Source organism: Macaca fascicularis, chromosome 9 (assembly GCF_037993035.2).
Source record: "Macaca fascicularis isolate 582-1 chromosome 9, T2T-MFA8v1.1".
Taxonomy (NCBI): domain Eukaryota; kingdom Metazoa; phylum Chordata; class Mammalia; order Primates; family Cercopithecidae; genus Macaca; species Macaca fascicularis.
Genome location: NC_088383.1, coordinates 24,005,001 through 24,017,825, shown reverse-complemented (window position 1 = coordinate 24,017,825; position 12,825 = coordinate 24,005,001). Strand labels below are relative to the sequence as shown.

Genomic DNA, 12,825 nt, shown 5'->3' with positions numbered 1-12,825 from the left:
TTTCATTTTTTTCAATATTTTTATGATTCTTTATATTGGATTTTTCTCTTTTAAGCAACTTAAAATGATACCTTTTTTCTTTTTAGTTCTCTTTGATAATAGCTACTTTTTAACAGGAGAGTTTATTGTTTACAGTTGTGATTATTGATATATTTGGACTTATTTTTATTACCTTGTCTTTGTATTTTCTGATATTTTGCTTTACTTTCTATTCTTTCTTGCTTTCTTTTAGGTTGATAACATTTTCTGTATTTTATTGTTCCCCCATGCTGATTTGAAAGCTGAAAGCTGTGTTTCTTTTCTTTTATTGTGTATGTTTATATATGCATATGTTTTAATATATGTGTATGTTTAGGAGTATCATTACTTCAATAATTTGCTTTGTGAGGGCCTGTTAATGGTAAATTCTGTTTGCCTTAAATTTTACCTCACTCTTGATGGTAATTTAGCAAGACCTGAAATTCTAGGTTGGCAGTTATTCTTTCCTCCACATTTTCTTATTGTATCATCACCATTGAGCCTCTCTTAGGATTATAAGAAGTCTGGTGTCAATTTTCCAATCATTTGTAGTTATTTAATGCTTTCTTTATGGTGTTCAATGTATTCAATGATGTATTTATCTTTGTCAATATTCATGATGAAATTTGGATCTGATGATTCGTGTATTTCTTTACTTCTAGAAATTTCTCAGCTACTATCTTTTCAAATATTTCTTGTACATTTTCTATGCTTCTGTATTTCTTCAGAAGCACCTCTCAATCTGTTTTCCATGCCTCCAATCTACATTTTCTAATTTTTCTTGGTTGTGCATATGAGTGAATTCTTCAATAGTACCTTCCAACTTTCAAATTCTCTCTTCAGCTATGCCGGTTTATCCCATGTTTTAGTGTTTCATTTTAGTGACTCTTTTATTTCCAAAAGTTTTAATTGGTTCTTTTTCAAAGCCACTGTTCTTGTTTTACTCTGTGCTATCTTGTATCATAATTTGTTTTTCCCTTTTTATGATAATTATCATTAAACATGAGCTCTTTGAACATACTAAGCGTAAGTTTTAAAATCTTTGTCATACTGTTTCATCAACTTAAATTTACCTGGAGTGAATTCATGTTCTGACAGCTTATCTTGCTTTTGTCTTGCCTAGGGTTCTATCCTGTTTATTTTGGAACTTAGGTTTGCATGCTCAAGTCTATCTGTCTCCCTCTCCCTCTCAATGCAATATTTCCTGAATATAGTTCTGTGACTGCTTCTTGTGCCTCTCTCACTCCCAGTTTACAGCCAGGTCTTATAAGTTTGGGAGTGCCTACTTTGCTGTGACATGAAGGGTCCTGAAGACTCCAAGCCAGCAGGTGGTCTAGCTCAGTTCCTCTGCACGAAGTGAGTCTGTGCCCTCTAACCTTCCCAGACTCATAGCTTACTACAAAGCCATAGCCCAGGTTAAAAATTGTTGTTGTTGTTGTTTGTTGTTTCTCAACTTTCTTTCATTAAAGCTTCTGCCTTCAAGAAGTGAATTTGTTCTTCCACACAGCATGAAGCACATTTAGCTTCTGTTACCAAATACAAGCTTTATTCTTGACCATCAGGATGGGTTTCTGCAGCTGAAACAAAGAGACCTGTGGTTTGGGCTATGTATTCCTTCACTAAGGCTGCCATAACAAACTACCACAAACCAGGTGGCTTCAACCACAGAAATTAATGTTCTCACAGTTCTGGAGGCTGGAAGTCTGAAACCAAGGTGAGGTTGGTTTATTCTGAGGACTGCAAGGAAGAATCTGTCCCGTGACTGTCTCCTAGCTTCTGGTAGCCCTGAGTTTCCTTTACTTGTAGACGACATTCTCCCTGTGTCTTCGCATTGCCTTCCCTCTACCTACCTCTCTACTTTCAAATTCCTTCTTTTTATAAGGACACAGACATATTGTGTTAAGGTCCACCCTAATGACCTCATCTTAATTTGGTCATCTGCAAAGACCCTATTTCTAAATAAGCTCACATTTATATTTAGGTACTGGAGGTTAGGACTTCAGCATCTTTGGGGAGACACAATTCAATTCCTAACAGGCTGGCTCATTACTTCACATTTCATTACAAGAGACATGTTTATCTTGTTCTGCCAGTATGTCTTTTTGTTTTTCTTTCTAAATTTTATCTATCAGGCCCATATGGAGTCCTAAATCATGAATTCACTATACCATTGTTCTCTCTTCTTCCCCCACCAAAAAAATCCTACGGGTTCAAATCAGTTCTCTTCCTGTTCTGGATGAAAGAACCTTCATTTGATTCCTACCTTATTTTATATATTGTAAGAACACTTCACCTTTTTAAACAACTGCACAGTTATTGTTATCCCATGTATCGAAAGCGTACATTAAGTATCAGTCATTTTTTTAAAGAACACTTTTAAAGTCTCAGTTTTATCTTCATAGAAGTCTTTTCCTTGTGTATCCTGTCTGTTACCTAGGCAGTCAGTTGCCTTCTCTGGAAAAGCGTGTGTTACGATGCTTTTGAATTGTTGAATTGTGATCCCCCCCATACACACACACCGCCTCACAAAAATATGTTGAGACTTTAACCCCAGGCTCTTATGAATGTAATCTTATTTAGAAATAGAGTCTCTGCAGATGTAGTTAAGCCAAGGTCTTCCAGGTAAACTCAATTCAATATAACTAGTGTCAAAGAGGAACACATCCTGTGAAGACAGAGACTCACAGGGAGACACCATGTGATGACAGAGACAGAGACTGGAGTGATGCAACCACAGGCCAAGGAATGACAAGGATTGGTGGCCATGACCTGAAGCTAGGAGGAGGCAAGGAAGGATTCCACCCAGGGTCTCAGGGGAAGGCATGGCCCTACAAATTTCGAACACCTTGATTTTGAACTTCTAGCCTCCAGAACTGTGAGACAATTCATTTCTGTTGGTTTCAGCCACCCAGTTTGTGCTACTTTGTTATGGCAGCTCTAGCAAGCAAATACAAGGTGACAATTTAATAACTTCTATGGCATCACATTAAATAATTGATACCCACTATTCCAAATGAGTTCAGTGGCAGTATGTTTTCAGTTTGTATTAAGACTTAGGGTAAGGAGTTCTGCCATTCAGTGCCCACCATAAGAGAGATATGTTCCCTTGGTCAGTTAGAAAGCTACTTTTCAAGCTTCAACATATGTTCTAGCATTAAGGAATCAAATGTGACAAGGCTTGTGTATAAATGTGCCTGCCACTTTCCTGGCCGTTAGCAAGTTATCTATATATGTTTGATAAAACTGAGTCTGAGGCCTGGCATGGTGGCTCACACCTGTAATCCTCCCAGCACTTTGGGAGGCCGAGCTGGGTGGATCACTTGAGGCCAGGAGTTCAAGACCAGCCTGTCCAACATGGTGAAACCCCATCTCTACTAAAAATATAAAAATTAGCCAAACGTGGTGGCAAGCATCTGTGGTCCCAGCTACTTGGGAAGCTGAGGTGGGAGGATCACTTGAACCCAGGCGGTAGAGGTTACAGCGAGTCGAGATCACACCACAGCATTCCAGCCTATGTGACAGGGCAAGATTTTGCCTCGAAAAGGAAAAAAAAAAACAAACTGAGTCTGAGGTTAACTTCATTTAGACTCCTGATTTCATGAACTTAGGTTATGGTCTCACAGTATCCCTATTTGTCCTGGAGAACACCACCATGTCCAGTACTCTCTTCCATAAACACGCCCATGCCTCCTTTTCTTCCTCTCTCCTTTGCTTCCTCTGCAAGCAGCTGCCCTCTGCCCCCCTTCCCTTTGATGTGAACCCGCCTGACGGAAATCAGAACCTGCTTGCTACCCTTCTCTGGCTCCAGTTTCCTCCACTTTCCCCCTGGCTTCATTGCCCTCTGGCACTGCCATCCACTGGGTCACCAGAATCTGTCAAATGGCAAATACAATTTCTTGTCCTCATCTCACTTGACCTCACCCCAGGATTTTGTTACTGCTAAGCATTCCTTAATTATTTATTTATTTATTTATTTTTTTGCCAACGTCTGGCTGTATTGCCCAAGCTGGAATGCAGTGGTGCAATCTCGGCTCACTGCAACCTCCACCTCCTGGGCTAAAGTGATCCTCCCACTTCAGCCTCCCAAGTAGCTGGGACCACAGGTGTGCACCACCACGCCCAGTAAATTTTTGTATTTTTGGTAGAGACAAGGTTTCGCCATGTTGCCCAGGCTGGTCTCGAGCTCCTGAGCTCAAGCAATCCACATGCCTGGGCCTCCCAAAGTGCTGGGATTACAGGCGTGAGCCACTGTGCCTGGCCCATTAAATTTTTTGTGAATAGCTCTATTGAGATATAATTGACAAATAAAAATTATATATACTTAAGTGAAATGATCACCACAGTCAAGCTAACTGGCATATTTATAATTTCACCATTTTCTTCCTCTCCCTTTCTTTTTCCTTCATCCTTCTCCCTCCTCCTCCTTTTATGATGAGAACACTTAAGAGCTACCTACCCTCTTAGCGAATTTCAAGTATACAATACAGTATTGTTAACTATAGTTACTCTGCTGTACATTAGATCTTCAGAATTTATTCATCTCACATAACTGAAACGTTGTATCCTTCACCTTAATTCTCAAAACACTCTCCTCTTGACTTCCAAGACATCAACCTGTCCTGGTTCTCCTCCTCCGATTCAGAGTGCCCTTCTCAGTCTATCCTGGTTGATCAATTTTGCCCCAGCTCTGTGTCTTCAATGTTGAGGTTGCTAAGGATTTTATATTTCGCTTCACTTTTTCACACTGTTATTTCCTGCTGAATCCTTCAGCAGATCTCTGTGGCTTTCAAGATAAAATCAAGTTCTTCAGTTTTGCCTACAAGACCATTCATAACCCCTGCCTCTCCCTTATGGGAGCTTTCTAACCTGGTGGTCACAAATGACTTGCAGTTCCCTGCTGTTTCATGCTGTCCCAAGGACATGTTCCTGCACACATGCCTTCGTCTAGGTGGTGGGTCTTCTGCCTGGTCTCGCTGAGCTTCTATGTTCAGCTGGTCATTGTTGGCCTTGTGCTGGCTGTCTGCTGGGGTGACAGGGGTAACCAGACCTCATGTCTCTCATTATCAAGTAAGCTAAGTCAGGCTTGCTTTCATGATGGTCTCAGAGTTCTCCAGAACAGCAAGAGAGCAGGCTCCAATGCACAAGGATTGTTCAGGTCTCTGCTGGGGTCACATTTGCTCTTGTCCCATTAGCCAAAGCAAGTCACAGGGCCAAGACCAGAGTCAATGTGTGAGGGAACTGCAAAGGCTGTGGATAATAAGTGGAACACATTACTTAGCCTTCTAGGTTTTACCTTCTGTTTGTTAATCCATTCACTCATTCATTCCACAGTCTTTATGAATACCTAAGCAAACCCTAGGCGAGGCACTGAGGATATAGAGATTTTTCTCAGTGCCTGGAATTTATGTTCTAAGACAGTCACTCAATGACTAGCACATTCTGTAAAAGTCAGACCAGGATTTGTGGAAGTCCCATGAGGTAAGGTGGGCCTCAGGAGGTCTGTCTGCATTCTTCACCATTTCTGCAGAAATCGCTACCTTGCTATTCAGAATTATATATTAATAACCACTTTTCCCATAATAATAATCAGAAACCAAGATACAGAAACAATATTTTAAATATTTTCAGTGTGTATGTTTTTAAAACCATGACTGAAATGCTAATGCATTTCTTTGGGAACCGATAAATTCAAGCATGAAACTGTGTGATAACAGCATTTCTACTAAATATGCAGATGTCAAGGTGTGTTACAGGTGAGTTACAGGAGCAGTTAACATTTCAATCCTTAGGCTCCAAGTTGTTCACCTGTTCATAAGAAAAAATAGCTGCTTGTAACTTCAAATTCATATGTGCAAAAATTGCATAGACCAAACGTTCAAATGAAAATCCTGTTAGAGACAACTACCTAAAGCTTCCATATTAAGAGTGTTTATTTTTCTCTAGGATTAGAACAGATTGCATTGGCAGCCCGGTCTTTCATAAAGAGGGGGGTGGGGAATAGACTTGGGCCTTCATTTTCTCACAAAAGGCACAATGTGAAGCGCATCTGTGAACATTGCATAATTTGTTATGTTCTACAAAGAGGTGGGTTTTTGTTGTACACATACCAAAGCTATTTGGTCCCGTTTCACCAGTGATCTCTATTCAGGTCCAGAAAAGAAATTGGCCTCAGAAGAGTGAAAGGAAAGTAAATTTTTCTTTAAAAATTAGATACAGATTATCACTTCAAAATGCAGGAGGGAATTTTACAAGTGCCGGTGTACTGATTAGCTTTCCAATGGACATCCAACCCTTTATTAAACACATGCTAGCTGTGGTCAACTGTGACCGATGTGGTTTATTACTCTCCAGAAGGGCTGAACTGAAATCACCCATCTAATTTAATTGAGAAATGTTGGATGAACTTGAACTGTTTCATGGACATGAATGACCAGAGAATTTATTTGATGAGACATTAAAGGCTGAATACGGTAACTATCTCTTTGATAGTTTAGTACAGTCTATTCATTTGTTCATTAGCATGTCTTTCATATTTTTCATTACTACCTGAGCAACCTAAATGAAAAAGGCAAAAAAATAAAAGTTTTTGTACAGCATCATTACAAAAATTACCAACCTTCCCTTTATTGGTAAATATTCGTGACTGCTTTTAATGTAGTTAACACTTTTCAAAGTGACATCAGCTTTCCAGTAAAGGAAGTTCACAGTAATTAAATGGTGAAAAACATTAATAAGTCCACTGGGATTTTTCATGTGATAGTCCCTAAATTATTTTCAAAATGTTGTCTTCTGACTTCATTCATTAAGACAAAAAAAAAAGCCTTTAAGAAGTTGGCATGTTATTCACCAAACAAGCCCCTTTGCATTTCCTTGTAAACTGGGCAGTGTGAGCTATAATTGGTGACCTCACAATGAAACATTTATAGTAACTTTATCAAGTGTGTGGCACAGAGGTGGCATCAGATGACAGTGCTTTCTCTTCATGTGTGTCTGCTAACATTTAAGGTAGATTCTGCTTTTTTTCCAATGACTAATGCTGGGGCATAACTTGGAGATATATACCTTTTTAAAACTATATTAAAATATTATATATTTTAAATTATCCACAGAAAGTCAGAGCTGGAAACTCAAAGAATAAATTACAAAATCACACTTCATGTAACTAGTGACTCTTTAAATGAAATTTTTCATTGAAACTTTGTCATTAAAATAGAAAGGGCTTTGGCTGTGCCCATACAAGCATAATAAATTGTATATGTTTGTGATACTGAATGACTTTTACCCATATGCTGCACTGCAAAGCTACATGAATGAGGCATTTACCAAATCAAGCCCACCACATTAAACAGAAAAACAATCTTTATTCATGGTAACTTATCAGTTTCAATTAATCAACCCTAACAATGGAAATTCTGATGTGTTCAAGCAACTTGAAAGCAATAGGTCATCTCCAGGGCAGCATTGTTGTGTCTTTGTGCTGAAGGTTTCAAACAAAGCAACATCTTCAATAAATACACATGCATATACATACATACATGTGCATATATATACATACAAATGGACAGTTACAGCTGAGCCCTGTGGTGCCAACAAAAATGCATGTGTATTGTTTATTATTTTTATCATAGCACATGTAATTGTTTACCCTCAAGTATTACTTTTTGAGCTCTGCAAATTTAAACAAAAGGAAAGAAATTTCCATTGGATGACCATCCTTTCAGTTTCTGTACTGCTATGTGAATAGCATTGTGCAAACCATTCCATTGGTTTTGAAAAGGGGTAACCATTGGTTTGATTTGGTTACACGGTTTAGTAAAGAGCTCCCTCCCACTGCCTTAGGGTCTGTGAAAGGTCTGTGACCTGTTTAGAACTGCCAAGTGAAATGTCATGTCGCCCCTCCCAAATGGGAGTATCTGCATTCATTTGATCAGTATAAAAAATGATTGGGGATGGCGAGATCAGTGCTTTTGAATTGCAATTTATAGCAGTTTACAAAAATGCACATTGTTGGAAAAGAAAACATGGAAGTGTTTCTTTCTAAATTGCATTACCTGTGAAATGTCATTAGTCTTTTAAGGATATTTACATCCTTTTTTTTTATTATTTAGGAGACTTACTTCAACTAAAGCAAATCAGAATTTTATTACGTTATGATTTTTTTAACTTGTATTTTGGTTTTAGTGATAGAATTTTTAAAAAAGCAATGTTTCTGAGTTATTCATATAAACATAATTTATCATGTCCATTTATTGATTTTCTAAGATAATCTTTGTTAATGAGTTGTATTAGTAGAAGATTCTTAATTATCTTTCCCAGATTGTTCAGGAGATTTATTTGTTGGTAAATTCCTTGTCTGCTGATTTCTAATAGACTAAAATCTCCAGTATATTTAACTCTAGCAAGTTTCCACTATTCCTTCAACATTGTACTACCAGAACTTCTTTGTAAGATGAGTACTTTTCTAAATTATGGAACCCGTTGACTTATCTACATGTATGCATAGTTTTATAAAAGGGAATTTCATTTCTTTTCGTTAAATGTGCAAAAGAATACACGAAGCTTATCCAGAAAGTTTAGGTAGCCTGTTCAAGTTCGTAAGGACTGAATGAAGCCTCCTGGAGTTTCTGGGGTGCAGAAAACAATGCCCTTTTTGCTATTTCCAGGCATCTCACAAGCTCCGTATCTTTATGGCAGTGCGTAGTATTGGACATTACTTTAAAGAAAGCTTTGAGTAAGAAAAGTTACCTTGGGAAATGGCCCTTGGGGCTTTCCTGGTTGGTACTCGACTAGAAAAAGAAAGGCCCTTCTGCAGAAAAGACTTGACCCAGATAGGCTCTGGAGCACTCCACTTTGAACCTCCCAACCATTGAAATCCGAGGTTGTCACGTTTTTATCTTTGTTCATGTTAAGCCTTGGAATGACAGCCTGGCTCCTCTGTGTTCCCCTCTCCCATTGCCTGGCTGTAAGTGTCCACATTGACACCTACCGGTGACCGCAGGCTGCAATGCTTTGTTGCCTTCTCCACGCTCCCGGCTTTCAGTGGGATTAGCCCAGGGCCTTTGTTCCCCTTCAAAGCTGGAACATCACATCCCATGTTGTGGCTTTCCTGTCTCAGACCCCCAACGCTTTCCTCACAATTTACGCACCAGGTAAATGTTCCTCCCCACAGGGCAGAGAGCCCAAACCGTTGAGGTTGGGGGTGGGGACATCTTCCCATTCCCCAGTTTCAGAGCCCAGGGCCAATGTGGTTTTCTTTCCTTCTCATTCATAATTTTCTATTTCACATGGAAGAAAGATTGCAAAGCAAATGGAAATTTAAATCTTGGAAAAATCAAATCCCTGGGTCCAAACACAGACAACTCTTCCCACTTTTTTTTATTCTGTTACAATGGCTTCAGTAGAATGTTGAGTACCGGCCTTTATCAGGGGCAGCTAAGACCATTCCTGCAGTCTGGGGCTGCTGGAGAGCTCCAGACTGTCTCAGAGCAAAGCCTGGTTGGCACACGCTGTCTAGAAGGCCAAGGATAATCTGCCTGCCTGCGCTACCTCCTTCACCACCTCTCTTCCAGGTTCCTGAAGAGGCTCCCAGCTAGGGCCAGGGCTGGGAGCACCCACTAAAAAGATGATGCAAAATGCTATGGGGGAAGAGTGGGGAGTGGTTTGTGTATGGTAAGTAAAACAAAGTTTATGTCTGTCCACCTTTCTTCACATTTAGGGAAGTTGTCAGAATCCCCAAAAGAAGAGTCCTTGGAGGAAGCACCCATGCGCCAGAGCAGCCCCACGGAGACTGTTGATTAACTGAGCAGAAGCCTGGGCTGCACAGACGGGGCCACAGAAAGAGTGGCCTCACCATCCTGGTGTAAGGTGCCTCCCTCTCAAAGGATACTATCTCCAAGGATTTTCTAAACTAATTGTTTAATCTCTCCGGATTATGTACATTATCCAACACTGTGCTGGAATAGACCTCAATGCGTGCCTTATGCGCCCTCCTTTCCACGCCTTTAAGGAAAGCGCTGACTGGTGCTGGGTGAGCAGGGCGCACCGACCCTGCGGGGCGACCACATCCATTCAGGTGCTCCCGGGACTCAGAAGAGCCCAGGCATCTAAGAGTGGGAAGGAACGGACTTTAATTAAAAAGTTTGACTCCCTCTCTAATTCATACAGTCTTTCTATACCAAACACATCAACCTAATTTGCTGTCTCCTCGCCCAATAACTAGTCCCCATGAAGGTGGGTCATAAAGACTAGAGGGAGATCGTACATTTCCTCAAGGAAGATTCATTCTTATCTTACGTCGGCACAGGGCACCTAGCTGCATCTTAAAGACTGTCAGAAATTCTTTAATAAGTAGGGAAACTCTTTGGAGTTTTGCTTCCTGGTAAGGATGCAAACCAAGATCTGCTGGAATGCCAGACACCGTTTACCAAAAGGTGGGTTTACTTTTCTTCCATGCGTAATGTCCAACTTGGTTCTTTCTATTCCCCTAACTACAAGTAAGGCCTTGTTAAGAGCCTGTATCTGAATTGTAGGCTCTGGATTACAGAATTCTAAAGTTATTTATTAAGTCTCAAGAAATATATTTATGGTAGTTGTCACATAAAGCTGATATACTTTAGTTCAAAAGAAAGCTGCAGAGGCGATTTATTTGTGCGTAAAAGGAACACGATTTAATTGGAGAGAGACATGTTATTTTCAACGCAAGTATATGGGATGGTACAGCGCTGTGGAGCATTGTTCGAGCTTCATCTACTATGCACTATATGCCGCTGTCTCCAAAGGAGTGTTGCCCTAGAAACTTGTTTTAAATCTGCTGCTATATATCAACACCTTGTTTTAGCAGTCCTTGGCTGAATTACAGTTACACAGTTTGGCGCTTCTTTCAAATTTCCTCCCATCAGTTTGGCTAAAGAAAGGAATTTTTCTCCTTTAGAAATGAATTGGCTTAATTAGTAAGTAGATTAATGGCAATTGCTGGTGAGTTGGTTTCCAGCAGAGTTTCACCAGAGAGGGTTAATCGGAGTCAGGTCTGGAATCTTTCCCAGAACTGGCTGCCAGCCATTTCCACCAACCAATCAACCCTACAAGAAACAGAGGAAATGAAATAAAATTTGTATCCTCTGTGCCATCGTCCTGGACAGAAATTCCTTGAAAGCAGCCTCCTGGTTGGGTGCAATATCAAACTGCTTCATTTCAGCACTTTAATAGAAACTTGAACCTTCAAGATTTATCTGGGTACCAAAGCAAAGTTTCAAATGGCACAATAAAGGTCTCCACAGAACCCTGGAAGTATTGGAAATTTCTGAGGCGCTCAGCCAATTTCAGGTTGGGAGAAATTGCAGATCACCCAGGTCCTGCCCTATATCTGTTGTCCATCAGAAGCCCTTCAAAAGTTTTGCTGTATGTTTTGCATCCTTTTTACTTATTTTTTTCCCATAGTAATGAAAATGCATTCATAGTTTAACTTGCAGCTGCATTAGTCTTGCAAAAAAAAAAAAAAAAAAAAATCCCTGCTGAGAAATGCATATAATAGGAAAAACAGATCGGCTGGACAGCAGTGTAATTAATGCCAGAAAGGGCTGAGGCCGGTTTCATAGTTTGTCTTTTGAGGATATCAAGACGAGACCTGGTGAAAAATGACGCATGCTTTAGCATTTCAGAAAGCTGGCAACTGGCAGCGCTTTTCCTTTTTTCTTTGACTTTCTGCCGCGGAACAAAGAGGTCCGCAGAACTAGCTAGGTTGTAATGAGTTCTATGTCCCTAGCACATTAAGTGCATCATGGAAACATATTGTATCGAAATAGTTTGGAGGAGAATACTGGGGATGAAAGAGAATGGGTGCTTTGATCAGCTCCCTGGGGTCCTGAGCGCGCACAGACTGACTTGCAAGGAGTTATTCAGCTCCAGCTAGACACACTTACAACACCATTGAAAGAAATTTGCATATCTGTAATTTATCACATTGGTCCAGAACATTATTGCAAGGTAAATAAAAGTTAGTTGAATAAAAAAAATCAATCATCGCAGATATAGAGAAAACTGTGAAGCCAGTCTTTCCACTAAAAAATGGAAATAAATATGTCTATAAAACATAATGACTTAGAAGCAGCTGACTTTATTTTAAAATGCCTTTAGAACAACAGGTTATGCATTGGCAAAAACAAGAGTGGCCACAATTTCTTTGCCTTTCAGCTTTAGGGGAGTGTATTCGCTGCTTCCCACTGCAATAAAGTCAAAGTTGAGATGTGTTTGGCCATAACCAGCCTGCAACATGCAGACAAAAATTAGTACACACTTTGAGTAGATATGAAAGACCACTTAATGTCTCTAGCATTTGCAAATGCTAAGATTAAATCTCATTTATTCTTCTGTTGATTTCATTCCTAAGCCTTGTTTGCTGAATTTAGCTCAAGAGGATGAAATGTCCAGAGATCCGGTCAATAGGAAAACTTGCTTTCGAATGCCCCATGAGAACAAGTGAAAATTTAACAGGCAGGCATTGTTCTGAGTTTTGAAACAACCCAGTTAAACAGCAAACAAGAATCTTCAACTTGACCTTGAAAAAGGCTGTGTGCCTGCAGATAATCTATCAAACAACTCTAGATGACAATGATATATTTCAAAGTATTGTCAGATGAAAAGATTGATAAATTTGCTGTTGCAAAGAGAGAACTTTGGAAACAGGCAACAGGCACTTTAGCTCTCTGACTCCGCCTCCTCCTCTGTCCTCACTGCACCGTCCCCACCCCACCACCCCCAGCCGCCCTTGGGGCCAACTCGGTAGAAGGCCAGTAAATCAGCACTGTAATA

The 12,825-nt window shown here is 40.0% G+C and overlaps 1 protein-coding gene across 1 annotated transcript in view; it reads left to right on the top strand.

Annotated features, from left to right (window-relative positions):
- Nucleotides 1-10,645, top strand: part of C9H10orf67 (chromosome 9 C10orf67 homolog) — a 121,948-nt gene extending 111,303 nt beyond the window's left edge. The window contains exon 16 of the mRNA XM_015455650.4: nt 9,734-10,645. Coding sequence (XP_015311136.3) covers nt 9,734-9,816 — 83 coding nt within the window. The 3' untranslated portion in view covers nt 9,817-10,645. The remainder of the gene's footprint in view (nt 1-9,733) is intronic.
- The last annotated feature ends 2,180 nt before the right edge of the window (nt 10,646-12,825 follow it).